The sequence below is a fragment of the Melospiza georgiana genome, chromosome 34, assembly GCF_028018845.1.
Source record: "Melospiza georgiana isolate bMelGeo1 chromosome 34, bMelGeo1.pri, whole genome shotgun sequence".
Taxonomy (NCBI): Eukaryota; Metazoa; Chordata; class Aves; order Passeriformes; family Passerellidae; genus Melospiza; species Melospiza georgiana.
In genome coordinates, this window is record NC_080463.1 from 89,216 (window position 1) to 113,978 (window position 24,763).

General features: G+C 55.2%; 1 protein-coding gene across 1 annotated transcript in view; it reads right to left on the reverse strand.

The window, feature by feature from the left end:
- Window positions 1-24,763, reverse strand: part of PFAS (phosphoribosylformylglycinamidine synthase) — a gene marked incomplete at both ends in the record, with an annotated part of 73,977 nt that overhangs the window by 18,651 nt on the left and 30,563 nt on the right. Inside the window, 10 exons of the mRNA XM_058043066.1 lie at window positions 414-539; window positions 3,380-3,535; window positions 5,713-5,796; window positions 6,518-6,698; window positions 9,878-10,108; window positions 12,650-12,781; window positions 14,944-15,057; window positions 16,054-16,215; window positions 20,869-20,930; window positions 24,022-24,178. Coding sequence (XP_057899049.1) covers window positions 414-539; window positions 3,380-3,535; window positions 5,713-5,796; window positions 6,518-6,698; window positions 9,878-10,108; window positions 12,650-12,781; window positions 14,944-15,057; window positions 16,054-16,215; window positions 20,869-20,930; window positions 24,022-24,178 — 1,405 coding nt within the window. The remainder of the gene's footprint in view (window positions 1-413; window positions 540-3,379; window positions 3,536-5,712; window positions 5,797-6,517; window positions 6,699-9,877; window positions 10,109-12,649; window positions 12,782-14,943; window positions 15,058-16,053; window positions 16,216-20,868; window positions 20,931-24,021; window positions 24,179-24,763) is intronic.

A 24,763-nucleotide genomic window follows, 5' to 3' on the forward strand; every position in this document is an offset into this window, starting at 1 on the left:
GACACACTGGGGACACATTGAGGGGACACATTTGGGACATTTTGGGGACAGTGGGGACATTGGGGGGACATTGGGGACACATTGGTGACACAGGAGACAGAGGGGACATTGGGGACATGGCGGACACACTGGGGACATTGGGGTCACAGAAGGGACACACTGGGGACACACTGGGGACACTGGGGACACTGAGGGGACACACAGGGGACACTGGGGACACACAGGGGACACTGGGGACACACAGGGGACACTGGGGACACACTGGGGACACTGGGGACACACAGGCGACACTGGGGACACTGAGGGGACACACTGGGGACACACTGGGGACACACTGGGGACACTGAGGGGACACACAGGGGACATTGGGGACACACTGGGGACACGCAGGGGGGGACAGCGCTGCCACTGACGTGTGACGCCGGCGGGCGGCGCGGGCGCGGTGACGGTGACGCCGCAGTTGCCGGCGAAGGCCATCTCCAGCAGGCAGCCCAGCAGGCCACCGTCGCTGACGTCGTGGCCCGCCGTCACCACGCGCTCTGGGGACACACGCACGGGGCACCGAGTGTCACCGAGGGGCACCGAGGGTCACCAAGGGGCACCGAGTGTCACCAAGGGGCACCGAGTGTCACCAAGGGTCACCAAGGGGCACCTCGGGGCCTTGAAATGTCACCCAAGGTCAGCAAATGTCACCTCAGGGTCATGGAATGCCACCTCGGGGTCATCAAATGTCACCTCAGGGTCATGGAATGTCACGTCGGGGTCACCAAATGTCACCCAAGGTCATGGAATGTCACATCAGGGTCACCAAATGTCACCTCAGGGTCATGAAATGTCACATAGGGGTCACCAAATGTCACCTCAGGGTCATGGAATGTCACATTGGGGTCACCAAATGTCACCTCGGGGTCATCAAATGTCACCCAAGGTCATGGAATGTCACATTGGGGTCACCAAATGTCACCCAGGGGCACCTCAGGGTCTTGAAATGTCACCCATGGTCAGCAAATGTCACCCAAGGTCATGAAATGTCACATCGGGGTCACCAAATGTCACCTCAGGGTCATCAAATGTCACCCAAGGTCATGGAATGTCACCTCAGGGTCACCAAATGTCACCCATGGTCAGCAAATGTCACCCAAGGTCAGCAAATGTCACCCCAGGGTCATGGAATGTCACCTCAGTGTCACCAAATGTCACCCAAGGTCATGGAATGTCACCCATGGTCAGCAAATGTCACCCAAGGTCATGGAATGTCACATCGGGGTCACCAAATGTCACCCATGGTCAGTAAATGTCACCCCAGGGTCATGGAATGTCACATGGGGGTCACCAAATGTCACCCATGGTCAGTAAATGTCACCCCAGGGTCATGGAATGTCACATGGGGGTCACCAAATGTCACCCAGGGCCACTAAACATCACGTCGGGGTCACCAAATGTCACCTCAGGGTCATCAAATGTCACCCAAGGTCATGGAATGTCACATCGGGGTCACCAAATGTCACCTCAGGGTCATCAAATGTCACCCATGGTCAGCAAATGTCACCCCAGGGTCATGGAATGTCACCCAAGGTCAGCAAATGTCACCTCAGGGTCATGGAATGTCACGTCGGGGTCACCAAATGTCACCCAAGGTCAGCAAATGTCACCCCAGGTCATGGAATGTCACATCAGGGTCACCAAATGTCATCCAAGGTCATGGAATGTCACCTCGGGGTCATCAAATGTCACCTCAGGGTCATGGAATGTCACATCGGGGTCACCAAATGTCACCCAGGGCCACTAAACATCACGTCAGGGTCACCAAATGTCACCTCAGGGTCATCAAATGTCACCCAAGGTCATGGAATGTCACCTTGGGGTCACCAAATGTCACCTCAGGGTCATCAAATGTCACCCATGGTCAGCAAATGTCACCCAAGGTCATGGAATGTCACGTCGGGGTCACCAAATGTCACCCATGGTCATCAAATGTCACCCCAGGTCATGGAATGTCACATCAGGGTCACCAAATGTCATCCAAGGTCATGGAATGTCACCTTGGGGTCACCAAATGTCACCCATGGTCAGTAAGTGTCACCCAAGGTCATGGAATGTCACATTGGGGTCACCAAATGTCACCTCAGGGTCATGGAATGTCACATCGGGGTCACCAAATGTCACCCAGGGCCACTAAACATCACGTCAGGGTCACCAAATGTCACCTCAGGGTCATCAAATGTCACCCATGGTCATCAAATGTCACCCAAGTTCATGAAATGTCACATCGGGGTCACCAAGTGTCACCCAGGGTCACCAAATGTCACTTTGGGGTCACCAAATGTCGCCGTTTTTCACTCCAAAACTCCGCAAATCCCCTTTTTTTATTTTTTTCACCCCAAAATCCCGGGGGTTTTTTTCCCCCAAATTTTTGGTTTTTGGCCCCAAACCTTTGAGCAGCTCCTGGGTGACGCTGAAGGCGCTCTCCAGGCTCTGGGGCCGGTCCAGGTCAGGGCAAATGCCCCAAAATCCCCATTTTTCACCCCAAAATTGCCATTTCTGGACACAATTCACCATTTTTCAGCCCCAAACCTCCTTTTTTTTGCCCTAAAATTGCCATTTTTCTCCAAAATATTGGCCATTTTTCTCCCAAGTATCTGCCACTTTTTGCCCAAAAATTGCCGTTTCTTCACCCAAAAAGTCCCAAAATCGCCATTTTTCACCCCAAAATCTCCAGTTTTTCACCCCATGAGCCCCAAATCTGCCGTTTTTCACCACAAAACCTCAGTTTTTAACCCAAAAAATCACCATTTTTCCCCCTAAAATCGCCATTTTTTGACCAAAAATCACCATTTTTTCACCCAAAGAGCCCCAAAATCACGGGGTTTTTTTTTCCCCCAAAATTTTGGTTTTTGGCCCCAAACCTTTGAGCAGCTCCTGGGTGACGTTGAAGGCGCTCTCCAGGCTCTGGGGCCGGTCCAGGTCAGGGCAAATGCCCCAAAATCCCCATTTTTCACCCCAAAATTGCCATTTCTGGACACAATTCACCATTTTTCACCCCAAAACCTCCTTTTTTTTGCCCTAAAATTGCCATTTTTCTCCCAAATATTGGCCATTTTTCTCCCAAGTATCTGCCACTTTTTGCCCAAAAATTGCCGTTTCTTCACCCAAAAAGTCCCAAAATCGCCATTTTTCACCCCAAAATCTCCAGTTTTTCACCCCACGAGCCCAAAATTTGCCGTTTTTCACCACAAAACCTCAGTTTTTAACCCAAAAAATCACCATTTTTCCCCCTAAAATCGCCATTTTTTGACCAAAAATCACCTTTTTTTCACCCCAAGAGCCCCAAAATCCCGGGGGTTTTTTTTTCCCAAAATTTTGGTTTTTGGCCCCAAACCTTTGAGCAGCTCCTGGGTGACGTTGAAGGCGCTCTCCAGGCTCTGGGGCCGGTCCAGGTCGGGGCTCTCGTCGCCCACCTGGGCGAACACCTGGGCCAGGGCGGAGCCGCCCAGCCGGTGCCGCCCGGGGTTCAGCTGCACCCACAGCAGGGTCCCTGAAAACACCAAAATCACCCCAAAAATCACCCCAAAAATCAGCCCAAAAGGATCCAAAAATCACCCCAAAACTCAGCCCAAAAATCACCCAAAATCACCCAAAATCACCCCAGAATCAGCCCAAAAATCAGCCCAAAATCACCCCAAAAATCACCCCAAAACTCAGCCCAAAAATCACCCAAAAATCAGCCCAAAAATCACCCCAAAAATCAGCCCAAAATCACCCAAAAATCACCCCAGAATCAGCCCAAAAATCAGCCAAAAATCACCCCAAAACTCAGCCCAAAAAACACCCAAAATCACCCAAAAATCAGCCCAAAAATCACCCCAAAAATCAGCCCAAAATCACCCAAAAATCACCCCAAAACTCAGCCCAAAAAACACCCAAAATCACCCCAGAATCAGCCCAAAAATCAGCCAAAAATCACCCCAGGCATATCCCTGAAACACCCAAAAATCACCCCAAAAATCACCCCAAAAACATCCAAAAATCACCCCAAAAACATCCAAAATTCACCCCAAAATGATCCAAAAATCACCCCAAAAATCACCCCAAAATCACCCCAAAATCAGCCCCAGGCATATCCCTGAAACACCCAAAAATCACCCCAAAAAGATCCCAAAATCACCCCAAAAATCACCCCAAAATCACCCCAAAATCAGCCCCAGGCATATCCCTGAAACACCCAAAAATCACCCCAAAAATCACCCCAAAACCATCCAAAAATCACCCCAAAATGATCCAAAAATCACCCCAAAATGACCCAAAAATCACCCCAAAAATCACTCCAAAATCAGCCCCAGGCATATCCCTGAAACACCCAAAAATCACCCCAAAAATCACCCCAAAAACATCCAAAATTCACCCCAAAATGATCCAAAAATCACTCCAAAAATCACCCCAAAAATCACCCCAAAAATCACCCCAAAACCATCCAAAAATCACCCCAAAATGATCCAAAAATCACCCCAAAAATCAACCCAAAATCAGCCCCAGGCATATCCCTGAAACACCCAAAAATCACTCAAAAATCACCCCAAAAATCACCCAAAAATCACCACAAAAACATCAAAAAATGATCCCTGAAACACCCCAAAAATCAGCCCCAGGCATATCCCTGAAACACCCAAAAATCACCCCAAAATCAGCCCACAATCACCCAAAAATCAGCCCAAAATCACCAAAAAATCACCACAAAATCACCCCAAAAATCACCCAAAAATCACCCCAAAAATGACCCAAAAATCAGCCCAAATCAGACACAAAATTGGGGGAGAAATCTGGAGGGAAATGGGGGAAATTGAGTCAAAAATGGGGAAATTGGACCCAAAAATGGTCCCAAAAATGACCCAAAAATCAGCCCCAGACAGACCCAAAACTGGGGGAAAATGGAGGGGGAACCAACCCAAAAATGGACCCAAAAATGGGGGAAATTCCATCCAAAAATGGACCCAAAAATGGGGAAATTCTCCCCAAAAATGGACCCAAAAATGGGGAAATTGACCCAAACATGGACCCAATAATGGAGAGAAATTGAGCCAAAAATTGAACCAAAAACTGGGGAAAATCCACCCAAAAATGGCCCCAAAAATGTCCCCAGGTGTCCCCAGGTGTGTCCCCAGGTGTCCCCAGCTGTCCCCAGGTGTGTCCCCAATGTCCCCAGCTGTCCCCAGCTGTCCATAATGTCCCCAGGTGTGTCCCCAATGTCCCCAGGTGTGTCCCCAGCTGTCCCCAATGTCCCCAGGTGTCCCCAGGTGTCCCCAGGTGTGTCCCCAATGTCCCCAGGTGTCCCCAATGTCCCCAGGTGTGTCCCCAATGTCCCCAGCTGTCCCCAGCTGTCCCCAGTTGTGTCCCCAGGTGTGTCCCCAATGTCCCCAGGTGTCCCCAGGTGTGTCCCCAGCTGTCCCCAGCTGTCCCCAGGTGTGTCCCCAGCTGTCCCCAGGTGACCCCAATGTCCCCAGCTGTCTCCAGGTGTCCCCAGGTGTCCCCAGGTGTCCCCAGGTAACCCCAATGTCCCCAGGTGTCCCCAGGTGTGTCCCCAGGTGTCCCCAATGTCCCCAATGTCCCCAGCTGTCCCCAGGTGTCCCCAGCTGTCCCCAGGTATCCCCAGCTGTCCCCAGGTGTGACCCCAATGTCCCCAGGTGTCCCCAGGTGTGTCCCCAGCTGTCCCCTCACCGCGGTCGTTGGGACACTTGAGGTCAGGGGTCACGGTGGCCGTCACGTCGGGGCACACGGCGTAGGCCGAGATCACCAGCGCACCTGGGGACAGCGGGGTCACCGCGGGGTCACCTCGGGGTCACCGCGGGGTCACCTCGGTGTCCCGAATGTCCCCAGGGCCAACAACTCCCCCCAATGTCCCCAATGTCCCCATTGTCCCCACTGTCCTCAATCCCCCCAATGCCCCCCAGTGTCCCCAATGTCCCCATTGTCCCCAACCCCCCCAGTGTCCCCAACCCCCACAATGTCCCAAGTGTCCCCAATCCCCCCCAATGTCCCCATTGTCACCGGGTGCCATCACGGTGTCAGTCCCCACTCGGGCCGCCATGCTCAGCAAGTCCCCAATGTCCCCAATGTCCCCAATGTCCCCAATCCCCCCAGTGTCCCCAATGTCCCCCAATGTCCCCACTGTCCCCAATGTCCCCAATGCCCCCATTGTCCCCAATGTCCCCAGTGTCCCCATTGTCCCCAGTGTCCCCAATGTCCCCAATCCCCCCAATGTCCCCAATATCCCCCAATGTCCCCAATGTCCCCAGTGTCCCCAGTGTCCACAATGTCCCCAATGTCCCCAATATCCCCCAATGTCCCCACTGTCCCCATTGTCCCCCAATGTCCCCAATGTCCCCAATATCCCCCAATGTCCCCCAACCCCCCCAATGTCCCCCAACCCCCCCAATGTCCCCAATGTCCCCAATGTCCCCAATGTCCCCAATCCCCCCAATGTCCCCGCTGTCCCCAATGTCCCCGGTGTCCCCATTGTCACCGGGTGCCATCACGGTGTCGCTGCCCACGCGCGCCGCCATGCTCAGCGAGTCCTTGCCGCCGTCGATGGCCACGCCCAGGTGACGCATGGCCGCCACCAGCGCGTCACACGCGGCCACCAGCGCCCCGCCCTCGGCGCCCAGCTTGGAGCCCCACATCCAATTGCCCGAGCACTTCACGTCCTGGGGACGTTTGGGGACATTTGGGGACAGGGGGGACATTGGGGGGACATTGGGGGGATTGGGGACAGTGGGAGCAGGGGGGACATTGGGGACAGCGGGGGGATTGGGGACATTGGGGATGTTGGGGACATTGGGGACAGCGGGGGACATTGTGGGATTGGGGGGTTTGGGAGGAGGTTGGGGACATTGGGGACATTGGGGACAGCGGGGACAGAGGGGACATTGGGGGGATGTTGGGGACATTGGGGACATTGAGGAGGTTTGGGGGATTGGGGACATTGGGGACATTTGGGACAGAGGGGGCAGAGGGGACATTGGGGACGTTGGGGACATTGGGGGGACATTGGGGACATTGGGATTGGGGACAGTAGGGACATTGGGGACATTGGGGACATTGGGGACAGCGGGGACATTGGGGACAGTGGGAACAGGAGGGACATTGGGGACAGTGGGGACATTGGGGATGTTGTGGGGTTGGGGGGTTTGGGAGGAGGTTGGGGACATTGGGGACATTGGGGACAGAGGGGACAGAGGGGACATTGAGGGGATTGGGGGTGTTGGGGACATTGAGGGACGTTTGGGGGATTGGGGACATTTGGGGACAGGGGGGCCATTGAAGAGATTGGGGACATTGGGGGGATTGGGGTTGTTGGGGACAGTGGGGACAGTGGGGACATTGGGGACACACGGGGGGAGTAGGGATGTTGGGGACATTTGAGGAGGTTTGGGGGATTGGGGACATTTAGGGACAGTGGGGACATTGGGGACATTGGGGGGGTTGGGGACATTGGGGACACACACAGAGGGACACGGAGTTGTCACAGCCAAAGGGGACACAGAGAGAGAGAGAGAGAGGTGGGGGAGGGGACAGGTCAGTGCCACCGCCTGTCACCTCCCCCTGCTGCCACCCCCACCCCACCGTGTCCCCAACCCCCGCAATGTCCCCAACGTCCCAAAAATCCCCAAAAAACCCCCAAAATGTCACCCTCCCGATGTCCCCAACGTCCCACACACCCCAAATCCCCCAAACTCCCCCAAAATGTCCCCAATGTCCTGAATCCCCCCGATGTCCCCAATGTCCCCAATGTCCTGAACGCCCCCAATGTCCCCAATGTCCCCGATGTCCCCAATGTCACCTTGAGGTGCGTCACCCGTGCGAACGCCAGGTTGGTGATGGCCTCAGCCAGCACCCAATGTCCCCAATGTTCCAAACACCCCCAATGTCCCCAGTGTCCCCAGTGCCCCCAGTGTCCCCAGTGTCACCTTGAGGTGCGTCACCCGTGCGAACACCAGGTTGGTGATGGCCTCGGCCAGCGCCCCATGTCCCCAATGTCCCCAATGTCCTGAACACCCCCAATGCCCCCAATGTCCCCAGTGTCCTGAACGCCCCCAGTGTCCCCAATGTCACCTTGAGGTGTGTCACCCCGGCAAACACCAGGTTGGTGATGGCCTCGGCCAGCGCCCAATGTCCCCAATGTCCCCAATGTCCTGAACGCCCCCAGTGTCCCCAATGTCCCCAATGTCCCCAATGTCCCCAATGTCACCTTGAGGTGTGTCACCCGGGCAAACACCAGGTTGGTGATGGCCTCAGCCAGCACCCAATGTCCCCAATGTCCCCAATGTCCCCAATGTCCCCAACGTCCCAAACACCCCCAGTGTCCCCAATGTCCCCAATGTCCCCAGTGTCCCCAGTGTCCCCAATGTCCCCACTGTCCCCGATGTCCCCAGTGTCCCCAGTGTCACCTTGAGGTGTGTCACCCGTGCGAACACCAGGTTGGTGATGGCCTCGGCCAGCGCCCCATGTCCCCAATGTCCCCAATGTCCTGAACGCCCCCAGTGTCCCCAATGTCCCCAATGTCCCCAGTGTCCCCAGTGCCACCTTGAGGTGTGTCACCCGTGCGAACACCAGGTTGGTGATGGCCTCGGCCAGCGCCCAATGTCCCAAATGTCCCAAACACCCCCAAACACCCCCAGTGTCCCCGATGTCCCCAATGTCCCCAATGCCACCTTGAGGTGTGTCACCCGTGCGAACGCCAGGTTGGTGATGGCCTCGGCCAGCGCCCCATGTCCCCCAATGTCCCCAGTGTCCCCAATCCCCCCAGTGTCCCCGATGTCCCCGATGTCCCAATGTCCTGAACGCCCCCAATGTCCCCAATGTCCCCAATGTCCCCAATGTCCCAAATAACCCCAAATCCCCCAAACACCCCAAGTGTCCCCAGTGTCCCCACTGTCCCCGATGTCCCCAGTGTCCCCAATGCCACCTTGAGGTGTGTCACCCTGGCGAACACCAGGTTGGTGATGGCCTCGGCCAGCGCCCCATGTCCCCAATGTCCCCAGTGTCCCCAATGTCCCCAATGTCCTCAATGTCCCCAGTGTCCCCAATGTCCTGAACGCACCCAATGTCCCCAGTGTCCCCAATGTCCCCAATGTCCCCCATGTCCCCCATGTCCCCCAATTGTCCCAAAACCCCTAAACACCCCCAGTGTCCCCAGTGCCCCCAATGTCCTGAACGCCCCCAATGTCCCCAGTGTCCCCAATGTCCCCGATGTCCCCAGTGTCACCTTGAGGTGTGTCACCCGTGCGAACGCCAGGGTGGTGATGGCCTCGGCCAGCGCCCCATGTCCCCCAATGTCCCCAGTGTCCCCAGTGTCCCCAATGTCCCAAACACCCACAACTGCCCCAAACACCCCAAGTGTCCCCAGTGTCCCCACTGTCCCCAATGTCCCCAGTGTCCCCAGTGTCCCCAATGTCCCCAGTGTCAGCAATGTCCCCAACTGCCCCAAACACCCCCAGTGTCCCCAGTGTCCCCAGTGTCCCCAATGTCCCCGATGTCCCCAGTGTCCCCAGTGTCACCTTGAGGTGCGTCACCCTGGCGAACACCAGGTTGGTGATGGCCTCGGCCAGCGCCCCATGTCCCCAATGTCCCCAATGTCCCCAATGTCCCAAACACCCCCAATGTCCCCAATGTCCCCAGTGTCCCCAGTGTCACCTTGAGGTGTGTCACCCTGGCAAACACCAGGTTGGTGATGGCCTCAGCCAGCGCCCCATGTCCCCAATGTCCCCAATGTCCCCAATGTCCCAAACACCCCCAATGTCCCCAATGTCCCCAATGTCCCCAATGTCCCCAGTGTCCCCGATGTCCCCAATCCCCCCCGTGTCCCCAGTGTCCCCAATGTCACCTTGAGGTGCGTCACCCTGGCGAACACCAGGTTGGTGATGGCCTCGGCCAGCGCCAGCCGCGCCCCGGCCGCGGGGTCCAGCAGCCCCTTGATGGGCTGCTCGCCGATGGCGGTGGCGGCGCCGCTGTCCCCAAACGGCGACAGGGCCACCACGGCCACGTCGGCCAGCGGCGTGTGCAGGGGACCCACGCACTGCTGCTGCGCCACCAGGCCCGTCACCGAGCGGTCCACCTGCGGGGGGACATTGGGGACATTGGGGACAATGAGGGGATTGGGGACATTGGGGACAATGGGGACATTGGGGACATTGGGGACATTGGGGACAATGAGGGGATTGGGGACACTGGGGACATTGGGGACATTGGGGACAATGAGGGGATTGGGGACATTGGGGACAATGAGGGGATTGGGGACACTGGGGACAATGGGGGACATTGGGGACATTGAGGACATTGGGGACAATGAGAGGATTGGGGACACTGGGGACACTGGGGACGTTGGGGGCATTGGGGACAGTGGGGGGATTGGGGACACGGGGGACACTGGGGACAATGAGGGGATTAGGGACATTGGGGACAGTGGGGACAATGAGGGGATTGGGGACATTGGGGACAATGAGAGGATTGGGGACACTGGGGACAATGGTAACATTGGGGACATTGGGGACACTGGGTGCTGCTGCGCCACCAGGCCCGTCACCGAGCGGTCCACCTGCGGGGACATCGATGGGGACATTAATGGGGACAGTGGGGACGTTGGGGACATTGGGGACATTGGGGACAATTGGTGCTGCTGCGCCACCAAGCCCGTCACCGAGCGGTCCACCTGGTGGGGACATTGGGGACATTGGGGACATTGGGGGGATTGGGGACAATGGGGGGATTGGGGACACTGGGGACAGTGGGGACACTGGGGACATTGGGGGAATTGGGGACATTGGGGACATTGGGGACATTGGGGACATTGGGGACACTGGGTGCTGCTGCGCCACCAGGCCCGTCACCGAGCGGTCCACCTGCGGGGACATTGGGGACATTAACGGGGACAGTGGGGACATTGGGGACATTGGGGACATTGGGGACAATTGGTGCTGCTGCGCCACCAAGCCCGTCACCGAGCGGTCCACCTGGTGGGGACATTGGGGACATTGGGGACATTGGGGGGATTGGGGACAATGGGGGGATTGGGGACACGGGGGACATTGGGGACACTGGGGACATTGGGGGAATTGGGGACATTGGGGACACTGGGGACAGTGGGGACACTGGGTGCTGCTGCGCCACCAGGCCCGTCACCGAGCGGTCCACCTGCGGGGACATCGATGGGGACATTAATGGGGACACTGGGGACGTTGGGGAGATTGGGGACATTGGGGACATTGGGGACACTGAGGGGACATTGGGGTGGGGGTGGCACAGGTGACGCCGAGGCGAGGCTGAGGTGACACAGAAGTAACAGAGAGGGCACAGAATCGTAACAGGCAGGTGACACAGGTGTGTCAGACAGGTGACACAGACAGGTGACACAGGTGACATTGAGGTGACACAGGTGACACAGGTGACACAGGTGACACAGACAGGTGACACAGGTGACAAGAACAGGTGTGACAGGTGACACAGGTGACACAGGTGACACAGGTGACAAGAACAGGTGTGACAGGTGACACAGGTGACACAGGTGACACAGGTGACACAGGTGACACACACAGGTGACACAGGTGACACAGGTGACAAGGCCTCACCTTGTTGGTCAGGTACCTCTTGCTGGCCACGGCCGGGGGTTGGGGTGGGGTTGGGTTATCACAGGTGTGACAGGTGACACAGACAGGTGTGACACAGGTGTGACAGGTGTGACAGGTGACACAGGTGACACAGGTGACACAGGTGACACACACAGGTGACACAGGTGTGACAGACAGGTGACACAGGTGACACAGGTGACACAGGTGTGACACACAGGTGACACAGGTGACACAGGTGTGACACAGGTGACAAGGACCCACCTTGTTGGTCAGGTAGCGCTTGCTGGCCACGGCCGGGGTTTGGAGTGGGGTTGGGTTATCACAGGTGTGACAGGTGACACACACAGGTGACACAGGTGACACAGGTAACACAGGTGTGACACAGGTGTGACACAGGTGACACAGGTGACACAGGTGACAAGGACAGGTGTGTCCCACACTCACCTTGTTGGTCAGGTACCTCTTGCTGGCCATGGCCGGGGGTTGGGGTGGGGTTGGGTTATCACAGGTGTGACACAGACAGGTGACACAGGTGACACAGGTGACACAGACAGGTGACACAGACAGGTGACACAGGTGACACAGGTGACACAGACAGGTGACACAGGTGACACAGGTGACACAGGTGACACAGACAGGTGACACAGGTGACAAGGACCCACCTTGTTGGTCAGGTACCTCTTGCTGGCCACGGCCGGGGGTTGGGGTGGGGTTGGGTTATCACAGGTGTGAGAGGTGACACAGACAGGTGACACAGGTGACACAGGTGACACAGGTGACACAGACAGGTGACACAGGTGTCCCACACTCACCTTGTTGGTCAGGTACCTCTTGCTGGCCACGGCCGGGGTTGGGGTGGGGTTGGGTTATCACAGGTGTGACAGGTGACACACACAGGTGACACACACAGGTGTGACAGGTGTGACACAGGGGTATCACAGGTGACACAGGTGACACACACAGGTGACACTGGTGACACAGGTGACACAGACAGGTGACACAGACAGGTGACACAGGTGACAAGGACCCACCTTGTTGGTCAGGTACCTCTTGCTGGCCACGGCCGGCAGCCTCAGGACCCTCTCGAGCGCCGCCCGCACCGACAGCGCCGGGGGGAGGCTCAGGGGGCGCCGGGGCAGCGGCGCCCGCGACAGGTGGAACTCCTGGCAATGGATTTATTAATCGTTAACAAATGAATTAATAAAATAACAAATTAATTAATTAATAAAAAATAAATAAAAATTGGGGTCAAAAATTTGGGGGGAAAAAGGTTAAATTTGGGTTCATAAAAAAAATAAAAAAATTGGGGAGAAAAATTTGGGGGGAAAACGATCAAATTTGGGGTTCATAAAAAAAACTGGGGTCAAAAATTCGGGGGAAAAAGGTTAAATTTGGGGTTCATTAAAATATAAAATTGGGGTCAAAAATTGGGAGGAAAAAGGTTAAAATTGGGGTTCATAAAAAAAATTGGGGTGAAAAATTTTGGGTGAAAAAGGGTAAAATTGGGGTTCATAAAAAATAAAATTGGGGTCAAAAATTTGGGGGGAAAAAGGTTGAATTTGGGCTACATAAAAAAATTGGGGTCAAAAATTTGGGGGACAAAAGCTCAAAATTTGGGTTCAAAAAAAATAAAATTGGGGTCAAAAATTCAGGGGAAAAAGGTTAAATTTGGGGTTCATTAAAATATAAAATTGGGGTCAAAAATTGGGAGGAAAAAGGTTAAAATTGGGGTTCATAAAAAATAAAATTGGGGTCAAAAATTCGGGGGGGAAAAAGGTTAAATTTGGGGTTCATAAAAAATAAAATTGGGTCAAAAATTTGGGGGGAAAAAGGTCAAATTTGGGGTTCATAAAAAATAAAAATTGGGGTCAAAAATTTGGGGGGGAAAAGGTCAAATTTGGGGTTCATAAAAAAATTTGGGTCAAAAATTTGGGGGAAAAAAGTTGAAATTGGGGTTCATTAAAAATAAAATTGGGGTCAAAAATTTGTGGGGAAAAGGTCAAATCTGGGGTTCATAAAAAATAAAATTGGGGTCAAAAATTTGGGGGGAAAAAGGTCAAATTTGGGGTTTATAAAAAAAAATTGGGGTCAAAAATTTGGGGGGAAAAAGGTTGAAATTTGGGTTCATAAAAAATAAATTTGGGGTCAAAAATTGGGAGGAAAAAGGTTAAAATTGGGGTTCATAAAAAATAAAATTGGGGTCAAAAATTTGGGGGGAAAAAGGTTGAATTTGGGCTACATAAAAAAATTGGGGTCAAAAATTTGGGGGACAAAAGCTCAAAATTGGGGTTCAAAAAAAATAAAATTGGGGTCAAAAATATGGGGGGGGGAAAAAGGTCAAATCTGGGGTTAATAAAAAATAAAATTGGGGTCAAAAATTTGGGGGGGAAAAAGGTTAAATTTGGGGTTTATAAAAAAATTAGGGTCAAAAATTTGGGGGGAAAAAGGTCAAATTTGGGGTTCATAAAAAATAAAAATTGGGGTCAAAAATTTGGGGGGAAAAAGGTTAAATTTGAGGTTTATAAAAAAAAATTGGGGTCAAAAATTTGAGGGGAAAACGGTCAAATTTGGGGTTCATTAAAATATAAAATTGGGGTCAAAAATTTGGGGGGAAAACGGTCAAATTTGGGGTTCATAAAAAATAAAAATTGGGGTGAAAATTTTGGGGGGAAAAAGGCTAAATTTGGGGTTCATTAAAAAAATTGCGGTCAAAAATTTGGGGGGAAAAAGGTCAAATTTGGGGTTCATAAAAAATAAAAATTGGGGTCAAAAATTTGGGGGGGAAAAGGTCAAAATTGGGGTTCATAAAAAATAAAAATTGGGGTCAAAAATTTGGGGGGGAAAAGGTCAAATTTTGGGGGAAAAGCTCAAATTTGGGGCTCCCCATTTTGGGCCATCGCTCCCAAATTTTGGGTCAATTTTTTTGGTCCCATTTTGGACTCTTCCTCCCCCAATTTTGGGGCCATTTTTGGGGTCCCATTTCGGGGTGTCCCCCCCCAAATTTTGGGTCAGTTTCTGGGGTCCCCTCTCACCTTTTTGGGGCGTATTTTTTGGACTCCTCCCCCTAAATTTTGGGTCGGTTTTTGGGGTCCCCGCTCACCTTTTGGGACCCCATTTTGGGGCTTCCATCCCAATTTTGGGGCCATTTTTGGGGTCCCATTTCGGGGTGTCCCCCCCAAATTTTGGGTCAGTTTTTGGGGTCCCCTCTCACCTTTTTGGGATGTATATTTTGGACTCCTCCCCCTAAATTTCGGGTCGGTTTTTGGGGTCCCATTTCGGGGTGTCCCCCCCAATTTTGGGTCGGTTTTTGGGGTTCCCCTCTCACCTTCTGGGGCATCTTGCCCAGCACCCACTCCAGCTCCAGGTTGACGGGGGTGGGGAGCCCCTCGTGGGACCCCCCCTCGGGCACTGGCGAGGCCAAGTCATCGACCAGCACGATCTGGGGGGGGGGACACCCCAAAATCAACCCCAAAACACCCCAAAATTACCCCAAAACGGCCCAAAAACACCCACAAAAATCAACGCTAAAACACCCCCAAAATACCCCAAATACACCCCAAAACGGCCCAAAAACACCCACAAAAATTATCTCGAAAATCAACGCCAAAACACCCCCAAAATACCCCAAATACACCCCAAAATCAACCCCAAATACACCCCAAAAACACCCACAAAAATCAACACCAAAACACCCCCAAAATACCCCAAATACACCCCAAAAACTACCCCAAAACGGCCCAAAAACACACACAAAAATCAACGCCAAAACACCCCCAAAATACCCCAAATACACCCCAAAAATTACCCCAAAACACCCCAAAAATGACCCCAAAACAGCCCAAAAACACCCACAAAAATCAACGCCAAAACAACCCCAAAATACCCCAAATAAACCCAAAATCAACCAAGTACACCCCAAAAATTACCCCAAAACACCCCAAAAACACCCACAAAAATCAACGCCAAAACACCCCCAAAACACCCCAAATGCACCCCAAAAATACCCCAAAACAGCCCAAAAATGACCCCAAAACGGCCCAAAAACACCCACAAAAATTATCTCGGAAATCAACCCCGATGTCCCCAGTGTCCCCAATGTCACCACTGCTCCCCAGTGTCCCCAATCCCCCCAATGTCCCCCATGTCCCCAATGATGTCCCCGATGTCCCCAATGATGTCCCCGATGTCCCCAATGTCCCCAATCCCCCCAGTGTCCCCAATGTCCCCAATGTCCCCAATGATGTCCCCAATGTCCCCAGTCTCACCCTGCCATCTCCGGTGATTGTCCCCACCACGCTGAGGGGACAGCGCTCTCTCTCCCAATGTCCCCAATGTCCCCAATGTCCCAAATCCCCCCAATGTCCCCAATGTCCCCAATCCCCCCAGTGTCCCCAATCCCCCCAGTGTCCCCAGTGTCCCCAGTGATGTCCCCTACCTTGCCATCCCCGGTGATTGTCCCCACCACGCTGAGGGGACAGCGCTCTCTCTCCGCCAGCCGCCGCAGCAGCCCCAGCGCCTCCGGCCGCACCAGCAGCGCGTTGGACTCCTGGTACTCGGCGCCCCAGAGCTCCAGGATGCTCAGCGTGGGGTCACCCAGCTGCCACCAATGTCACCAATGTCACCAAGGTGTCACCAATGTCACCAAGGTGCCACCAACCCCATTGGGTACAATGGGGGATATCACTGCATTGAAGGGGTTAAAGGGTTTGGGGACACTGGGGACATTGGGGACACTCCTGGTACTCGGCGCCCCAGAGCTCCAGGATGCTCAGCGTGGGGTCACCCAGCTGCCACCGATGTCACCAAGGTGTCACCAAAGCCACCCGGGTGTCACCAAAGCCACCCAGGTGTCACCAATGTCATCAGTGAAATAACGGCATTGAAGGGGTTAAAGGGTTTGGGGACATTGGGGACATTGGGGACACTCCTGGTACTCGGCGCCCCAGAGCTCCAGGACGCTCAGGGTGGCGTCACCCAGCTGCCACCAATGTCACCAATGTCACCAATGTCACCAATGTCACCAATGTCACCGATGTCACCAATGCCACCAAGGTGTCACCGATGCCACCAAGGTGCCACCAAAGCCACCCGGGTATCACCAATGTCACCAGTGAAATAACGGCATTGACGGGGTTAAAGGGTTTGGGGACATTGGGGACATTGGGGACAGGGGATGAGGGGGACAAGGGCTCCAGGACGCTCAGGGTGGCATCACCCAGCTGCCACCGAGGCCACCAAGGTGTCACCGATGTCACCAAGGTGTCACCAAACCCATTGGGTACAATGGGGGATATCACAGCATTGAAGGGGTTAAAGGGTTTGGGGACACTGGGGACACTGGGGACACTCCTGGTACTCGGCGCCCCAGAGCTCCAGGATGCTCAGCGTGGGGTCACCCAGCTGCCACCGAGGCCACCAAGGTGTCACCGATGCCACCAAGGTGCCACCAAAGCCACCCAGGTGTCACCAATGTCACCAGTGAAATAACGGCATTGAAGGGGTTAAAGGCTTTGGGGACACTGGGGACAAGGGATGAGGGGGACAAGGGCTCCAGGATGCTCAGGGTGGCGTCACCCAGCTGCCACCGAGGCCACCAAGGTGTCACCGAGGCCACCAAGGTGTCACCAATGTCACCAAGGTGCCACCAAACCCATTGGGTATAATGGGGGATATCACAGCATTGAAGGGGTTAAAGGGTCTGGGGACACTGGGGACAAGGGATGAGGGGGACAAGGGCTCCAGGACGCTCAGCGTGGCGTCACCCAGCTGCCACCGAGGCCACCAAGGTGTCACCAATGTCACCAATGACACCAAGGTGTCACCAAACCCATTGGGTATAATGGGGGATATCACGGCATTGAAAGGGTTAAAGGGTTTGGGGACATTGGGGACATTGGGGACAAGGGATGAGGGGGACAAGGGCTCCAGGATGCTCAGCGTGGTGTCACCCAGCTGCCACCGAGGCCACCAAGGTGTCACCGATGCCACCAAGGTGCCACCAAACCCATTGGGAACAATGGCGGCCATTACGGGATTGAAGGGGTTAAAGGGTTTGGGGACATTGGGGACACTGGGGACACTCCTGGTACTCGGCGCCCCAGGGCTCCAGGACGCTCAGGGTGGGGTCACCCAGCTGCCACCAAGGCCACCAAGGTGTCACCGATGCCACCAAGGTGCCACCAAAGCCACCCGGGTGTCACCAATGTCACCAGTGAAATAACGGCATTGAAGGGGTTAAAGGGTTTGGGGACATTGGGGACATTGGGGACAAGGGATGAGGGGGACAAGGGCTCCAGGATGCTCAGGGTGGTGTCACCCAGCTGCCACCGAGGCCACCAAGGTGTCACCGATGTCACCAAGGTGTCACCAATGTCACCAAGGTGCCACCAAGGTGTCACCAAACCCATTGGGTACAATGGGGGATGTCACAGCATTGAAAGGGTTAAAGGGTTTGGGGACACTGGGGACATTGGGGACAGGGATGAGGGGGACAAGGGCTCCAGGATGCTCAGCGTGGTGTCACCCAGCTGCCACCGAGGCCACCAATGTCACCAAGGTGTCACCGATGCCACCAAGGTGCCACCAAAGCCACCCGGGTATCACCAATGTCACCAGTGAAATAACGGCATTGAAGGGGTTAAAGGGTTTGGGGACATTGGGGACATTGGGGACAGGGGATGAGGGGGACAAGGGCTCCAGGACGCTCAGGATGGCATCACCCAGCTGCCACCGAGGCCACCAAAGTGTCACCAAGGTGTCACCAATGTCACCAAGGTGCCACCAAACCCATTGGGAACAATGGCGGCCATCATGGCATTGAAGGAGTTAAAGGGTCTGGGGACATTGGGGACATTGGGGACACTCCTGGTACTCGGCGCCCCAGAGCTCCAGGATGCTCAGGGTGGGGTCACCCAGCTGCCACCGAGGCCACCAAGGTGTCACCGATGTCACCAAGGTGCCACCAAAGCCACCCAGGTGTCACCAATGTCACCAGTGAAATAATGGCATTGAAGGGGTTAAAGGGTGTGGGGACATTGGGGACATTGGGGACAAGGGATGAGGGGGACAAGGGCTCCAGGACGCTCAGGGTGGCGTCACCCAGCTGCCAGCGAGGCCACCAAGGTGTCACCGATGTCACCAAGGTGCCACCAAAGCCACCCAGGTATCACCAATGTCACCAGTGAAATAACGGCATTGAAGGGGTTAAAGGGTTTGGGGACACTGGGGACATTGGGGACAAGGGATGAGGGGGACAAGGGCTCCAGGACGCTCAGGGTGGCGTCACCCAGCTGCCAGCGAGGCCACCAAGGTGTCACCGATGTCACCAAGGTGCCACCAAAGCCACCCAGGTATCACCAATGTCACCAGTGAAATAACGGCATTGAAGGGGTTAAAGGGTTTGGGGACACTGGGGACATTGGGGACAAGGGATGAGGGGGACAAGGGCTCCAGGACGCTCAGGGTGGCGTCACCCAGCTGCCAGCGAGGCCACCAAGGTGTCACCGATGCCACCAAGGTGTCACCAAGGTGTCACCAAACCCATTGGGTATAATGGGGGATACCATGGCATTGAAGGGGTTAAAGGGTTTGGGGACATTGGGGACATTGGGGACAAGGGATGAGGGGGACAAGGGCTCCAGGACGCTCAGGGTGGTGTCACCCAGCTGCCACCGAGGCCACCAAGGTGTCACCAATGTCACCAATGTCACCAAGGTGCCACCAAACCATTGGGTACAATGGGGGATATCACAGCATTGAAGGGGTTAAAGGGTTTGGGGACACTGGGGACATTGGGGACACTCCTGGTACTCGGCGCCCCAGAGCTCCAGGACGCTCAGGGTGGGGTCACCCAGCTGCCACCGAGGCCACCAAGGTGTCACCAATGTCACCAATGTCACCAAGGTGCCACCAAACCCATTGGGTACAATGGGGGATGTCACAGCATTGAAAGGGTTAAAGGGTTTGGGGACATTGGGGACATTGGGGACACTGGGGGGACATTAAGGGAACGCTAGTGACATTGGTGACACTGGGGTGACACTGGGGTGACACTGAGGGGACACTGGGGTCACACTGGTGACACTGGGGTAACATTGGGGTGACATTTGGTGACATTGAGGGGACACTGGGGTGACATTGGGGACATTGATGACACTGGGGTGACACTGGAGTGACACTGAGGTGACACTGGGGTGACACTGGTGACATTGGTGACACTGAGATGACACTGGAGTGACACTGGGGTGACACTGAGGGGACACTGGGGTAACACTGGGAACATTGGTGGCATTGGGGTGACACTGGGGTGACACTGGGGTGACATTCGGGACATTGGAGGACATTGGGGACATTTGGGGGATTGGGAACACTGGGGACATTGGGGGACATTAAGGGGACATTGGTGACACCGAGGTGACATTGAGGTGACATTGGTGACACTGGGGTGACACTGGGGACATTGGTGACACTGGAGACACTGAGGTGACACTGGGGTGACATTTGGTGACACTGAGGTGACACTGGGGACACATGGGTGACACGGGGGCAACGTTTGGTGACACTGGGGTGACACAGGGGTGACATTGGAGGACATTGGGGACATTTGGGGGATTGGGAACACTGGGGACATTGGGGGGACATTGAGGTGACATTGGTGACACTGGGGTGACACTGGGGTGACATTTGGTGACATTGGTGACACTGGGGTGACATTGGGGTGACACTGAGGGGACACTGGGGTAACACTGGGAACATTGGTGACATTGGGGTGACACTGGGGTGACACTGGGGACATTTGGTGACATTGGTGACATGGGGGTGACACTGGGGTGACATTTGGTGACATTTGGTGACATTGGTGACAGGGGGGTGACACTGGGGTGACATTTGGGGACATTGAGGTGACATTGGTGACACGGGGGCGACGTTTGGTGACACTGGGGTGACATTGGTGACAGGGGGGTGACATTTGGTGACACCGAGGTGACATTGGTGACACTGAGGCCACACTGGGGTGACATTGGGGTGACACTGGGGTGACATTGGGGATACTGGGGTGACACCGGGGTGACACTGGTGACATTGGTGACACGGGGGTGACATTGGTGACACCGGGGTGACATTTGGTGACACCGAGGTGACATTGATGACACTGGGGTGACACTGAGGTGACATTTGGTGACATTGGGGTGACATTTGGTGACACGGGGGTGACATTTGGTGACATTTGGTGACATTTGGTGACACTGACCTGGAAGCGGCTGGCGTAGATGACGGCCCCGGCCGGCTCCGAGATCTCCTTGAGGACATTGCCTGGGGACAGGGGGGACATCAGGGGGACATTGGGGACATTGGGGACATCGGGGACAGCATTGGGGACATCAGGGGGACATCAGGGGGACATTGGGGACACTGGGGGGACATTGGGGACATCAGGGGGACATTGGGGACATTGGGGACAATGGGGACAGCATTGGGGACAACAGGGGGACAGTGGGGACATTGCGGGGACAATGGGGACATCAGGGGGACATGGGGGGACATCAGGGGGACAGTGGGGACATTGGGGACATTGGGGACATCAGGGGGACATCACTGGGGACATCAGGGGGACATTGGGGACATCATTGGGGACAGCATTGGGGACATTGGGGACACTGGGGACATCAGGGGGACATTGGGGACAGCATTGGGGACAACAGGGGGACATTGGGGACATTGCGGGGACATTGGGGACAGCATTGGGGACATCACTGGGGACATCAGGGGGACATTGGGGACATCATTGAGGACAGCATTGGGGACATTGGGGACATTGGGGACATCAGAGGGACATCAGAGGGGACATTGGGGACAGCATTGGGGACAACAGGGGGACATTGGGGACACTGGGGACATTGGGGACATCAGGGGGACATCACTGGGGACATCAGGGGGACATTGGGGACATAATTGGGGACAGCATTGGGGACACTGGGGACATCAGGGGGACATTGGGGACATCATTGGGGACACGGGAGGGGACAGCATTGGGGACACGGGAGGGGACAGCATTGGGGACGTCAGCGAGGACACAATGGACGTTGTTGGGGACATCGGGGACGTCAGCGGGGACAGCAGCCTGGCAGCACGGATTCGTGCCATGGTGTCCCCCCATTGTCCCCAACGTCCCCAATGTCCCCAAATGTCCCCAGATATCCCTCACTGTTCCCGCCGGCGCCCTGGTCGTGGATGGAGCTGACGGGGTCCCCAATGTCCCCAATCCCCTCAATGTCCCCAATGTCCCCAATCCCCTCAATGTCCCCAATGTCCCCAATGTCCCCCAATGTCCCCAACGCCCTCAATGTCCCCAATGTCCCCAATGTCCCCAACGCCCTCAATGTCCCCAATGTCCCCAATGTCCCCAAATGTCCCCTCTCTCACCGTTGCCGCCAGCGCCCTGGTCGTGGATGGAGCTGACGGGGTCCCCAATGTCCCCAATGTCCCCAATCCCCCCAATGTCCCCAATGTCCCCAATCCCCCCAATGTCCCCAATGTCCCCATTAATGTCCCCAATGTCCCCAATCCCCAGTGTCCCCAATGTCCCCAATGTCCCCAAATGTCCCCAGTCCCCCCAATGTCCCCAATGTCCCCGTTAATGTTCCCAAATGTCCCCTGCTCACCGTTCCCCCCTGCCCCCTGGTTGTGGATGGAGCTGACGGGGTCCCCAATGTCCCCAATCCCCATTAATGTCCCCAATCCCCCCAATGTCCCCATGTCCCCAACATTCCCAATGTCCTCAAATGTCCCCAATGTCCCCATTAATGTCCCCAAATGTCCCCATTAATGTCCCCTCTCTCACCATTGCCGCCGGCGCCCTGGTCGTGGATGGAGCTGACGGGGTCCCCAATGTCCCCAATGTCCCCAATGTCCCAAACGCCCCCCAATGTCCCCAATCCCCTCATTGTCCCCAATGTCCCCATTAATGTCCCCATTAATGTCCCCATTAATGTCCCCAATGTCCCCAAATGTCCCCTGCTCACCGTTCCCGCCAGCCCCCTGGTCGTGGATGGAGCTGACGGGGTTCCCAATGTCTCCAATGTCCCCACTGTCCCCAATCCCCCCAATGTCCCCAATGTCCCCGTTAATGTCCCCAAATGTCCCCAATGTCCCCAGATGTCTCTCACCGTTCCCCCCGGCGCCCTGGTCATGGATGGAGCTGACGGGGTCCCCAATGTCCCCATTAACGTCCCCAAAGTCCCCAACGCCCTCAAAGTCCCCAAATGTCCCCATTAATGTCCCCAATGTCCCCAATCCCCATTAATGTCCCCAACACCCCCAACGCCCCCAACGCCCCCAATGTCCGCAATCCCCATTAATGTCCCCAAATGTCCCCATTAATGTCCCCTCTCTCACCATTCCCCCCTGCCCCCTGGTCGTGGATGGAGCTGACGGGGTTCCCAATGTCCCCAATCCCCTCAATGTCCTCAATGTCCCCAATGTCCCCAATGTCACCAATGCCCCCAATGCCCCCAATGTCCCCGATGTCCCCAATGTCCCCAATCCCCATTAATGTCCCCATTAATGTCACCCACCATTCCCCCCTGCCCCCTGGTCACGGATGGAGCTCACGGGGTTCCCATTGTCCCCAATGTCCCCAATCCCCCCAATGTCCCCGATGTCCCCAACATCCCCAATGTCCCCAATCCCCTCAATGTCCCCAATGTCCCCAATCCTCCCAATGTCCCCAATGTCCCCAATGTCCCCAACGCCCCCAATGTCCCCATTAATGTCCCCAATGTCCCCAATGTCCCCAATCCCCCCAATGTCCCCAACACCCCCAATGTCCCCAATGCCCCCAATCCCCATTAATGTCCCCAATGTCCCCATTAATGTCCCCAAATGTCCCCATTAATGTCCCTCACCGTTCCCCCCGGCGCCCTGGTCGTGGATGGAGCTCACGGGGTTCCCAATGTCCCCAATCCCCCCAATGTCCCCAATGTCCCCAATCCCCTCAATGTCCCCAATGTCCCCAATCCTCCCAATGTCCCCAATGTCCCCAATGTCCCCAATCCCCATTAATGTCCCCATTAATGTCACCCACCATTCCCCCCTGCCCCCTGGTCACGGATGGAGCTCACGGGGTTCCCATTGTCCCCAATGTCCCCAATCCCCCCAATGTCCCCAACATCCCCAATGTCCCCAATCCCCTCAATGTCCCCAATGTCCCCAATCCTCCCAATGTCCCCAATGTCCCCAATGTCCCCAACGCCCCCAATGTCCCCATTAATGTCCCCAATGTCCCCAATGTCCCCAATCCCCCCAATGTCCCCAACACCCCCAATGTCCCCAATGCCCCCAATCCCCATTAATGTCCCCAATGTCCCCATTAATGTCCCCAAATGTCCCCATTAATGTCACTCACCGTTCCCCCCGGCCCCCTGGTCGTGGATGGAGCTGACGGGGTTGGCGGCGCCGCTCTCGATGCAGCCGCGCAGGACCCGGTTCAGCTTCTGCTCCATCTCGGCGTCCCCGCGCTGCACGGCCCCCAGATCCCGCTCGGCCTCGTTGTCCCCCTGCACCTGAGGGGACACCGTGGGGACAACGGGGTGGCACCGAAATTCCCAAAAAAATCCGTGAAAAAACAGCGAAAATCCCAAAAAAATCCCATCAAAAATGCCAAAATGCCATAAAAATGCACCCAGGAACCCCAAAAATGCACCCAGGAACCCCAAAAATGCACCCAGGAACCCCAAAAATCCCCAGATCCCGCTCAGCCTCGTCACCCTGCACCTGAGGGGACACCAAGGGGACAACGGGGTGGCACCGAAATTCCCAAAAAAATCCGTGAAAAAACAGCGAAAATCCCCAAAAAATCCCATCAAAAATGTCAAAATGCCATAAAAATGCACCCAGGAACCCCAAAAATGCACCCAGGAACCCCAAAAATGCACCCAGGAACCCCAAAAATCCCCAGATCCCGCTCGGCCTCGTTGTCACCCTGCACCTGAGGGGACACCAAGGGGACAACGGGGTGGCACCCAAAATTCCATGAAAAAATAGTGAAAACCCCAAAAAAATCCCATCCAAAATGTCAAAATCCCCCCAAAAAAATCCCAATCAGAGACCTCAAAAATACAAAAACCAAAAAAAGGAGAAAAAATCCT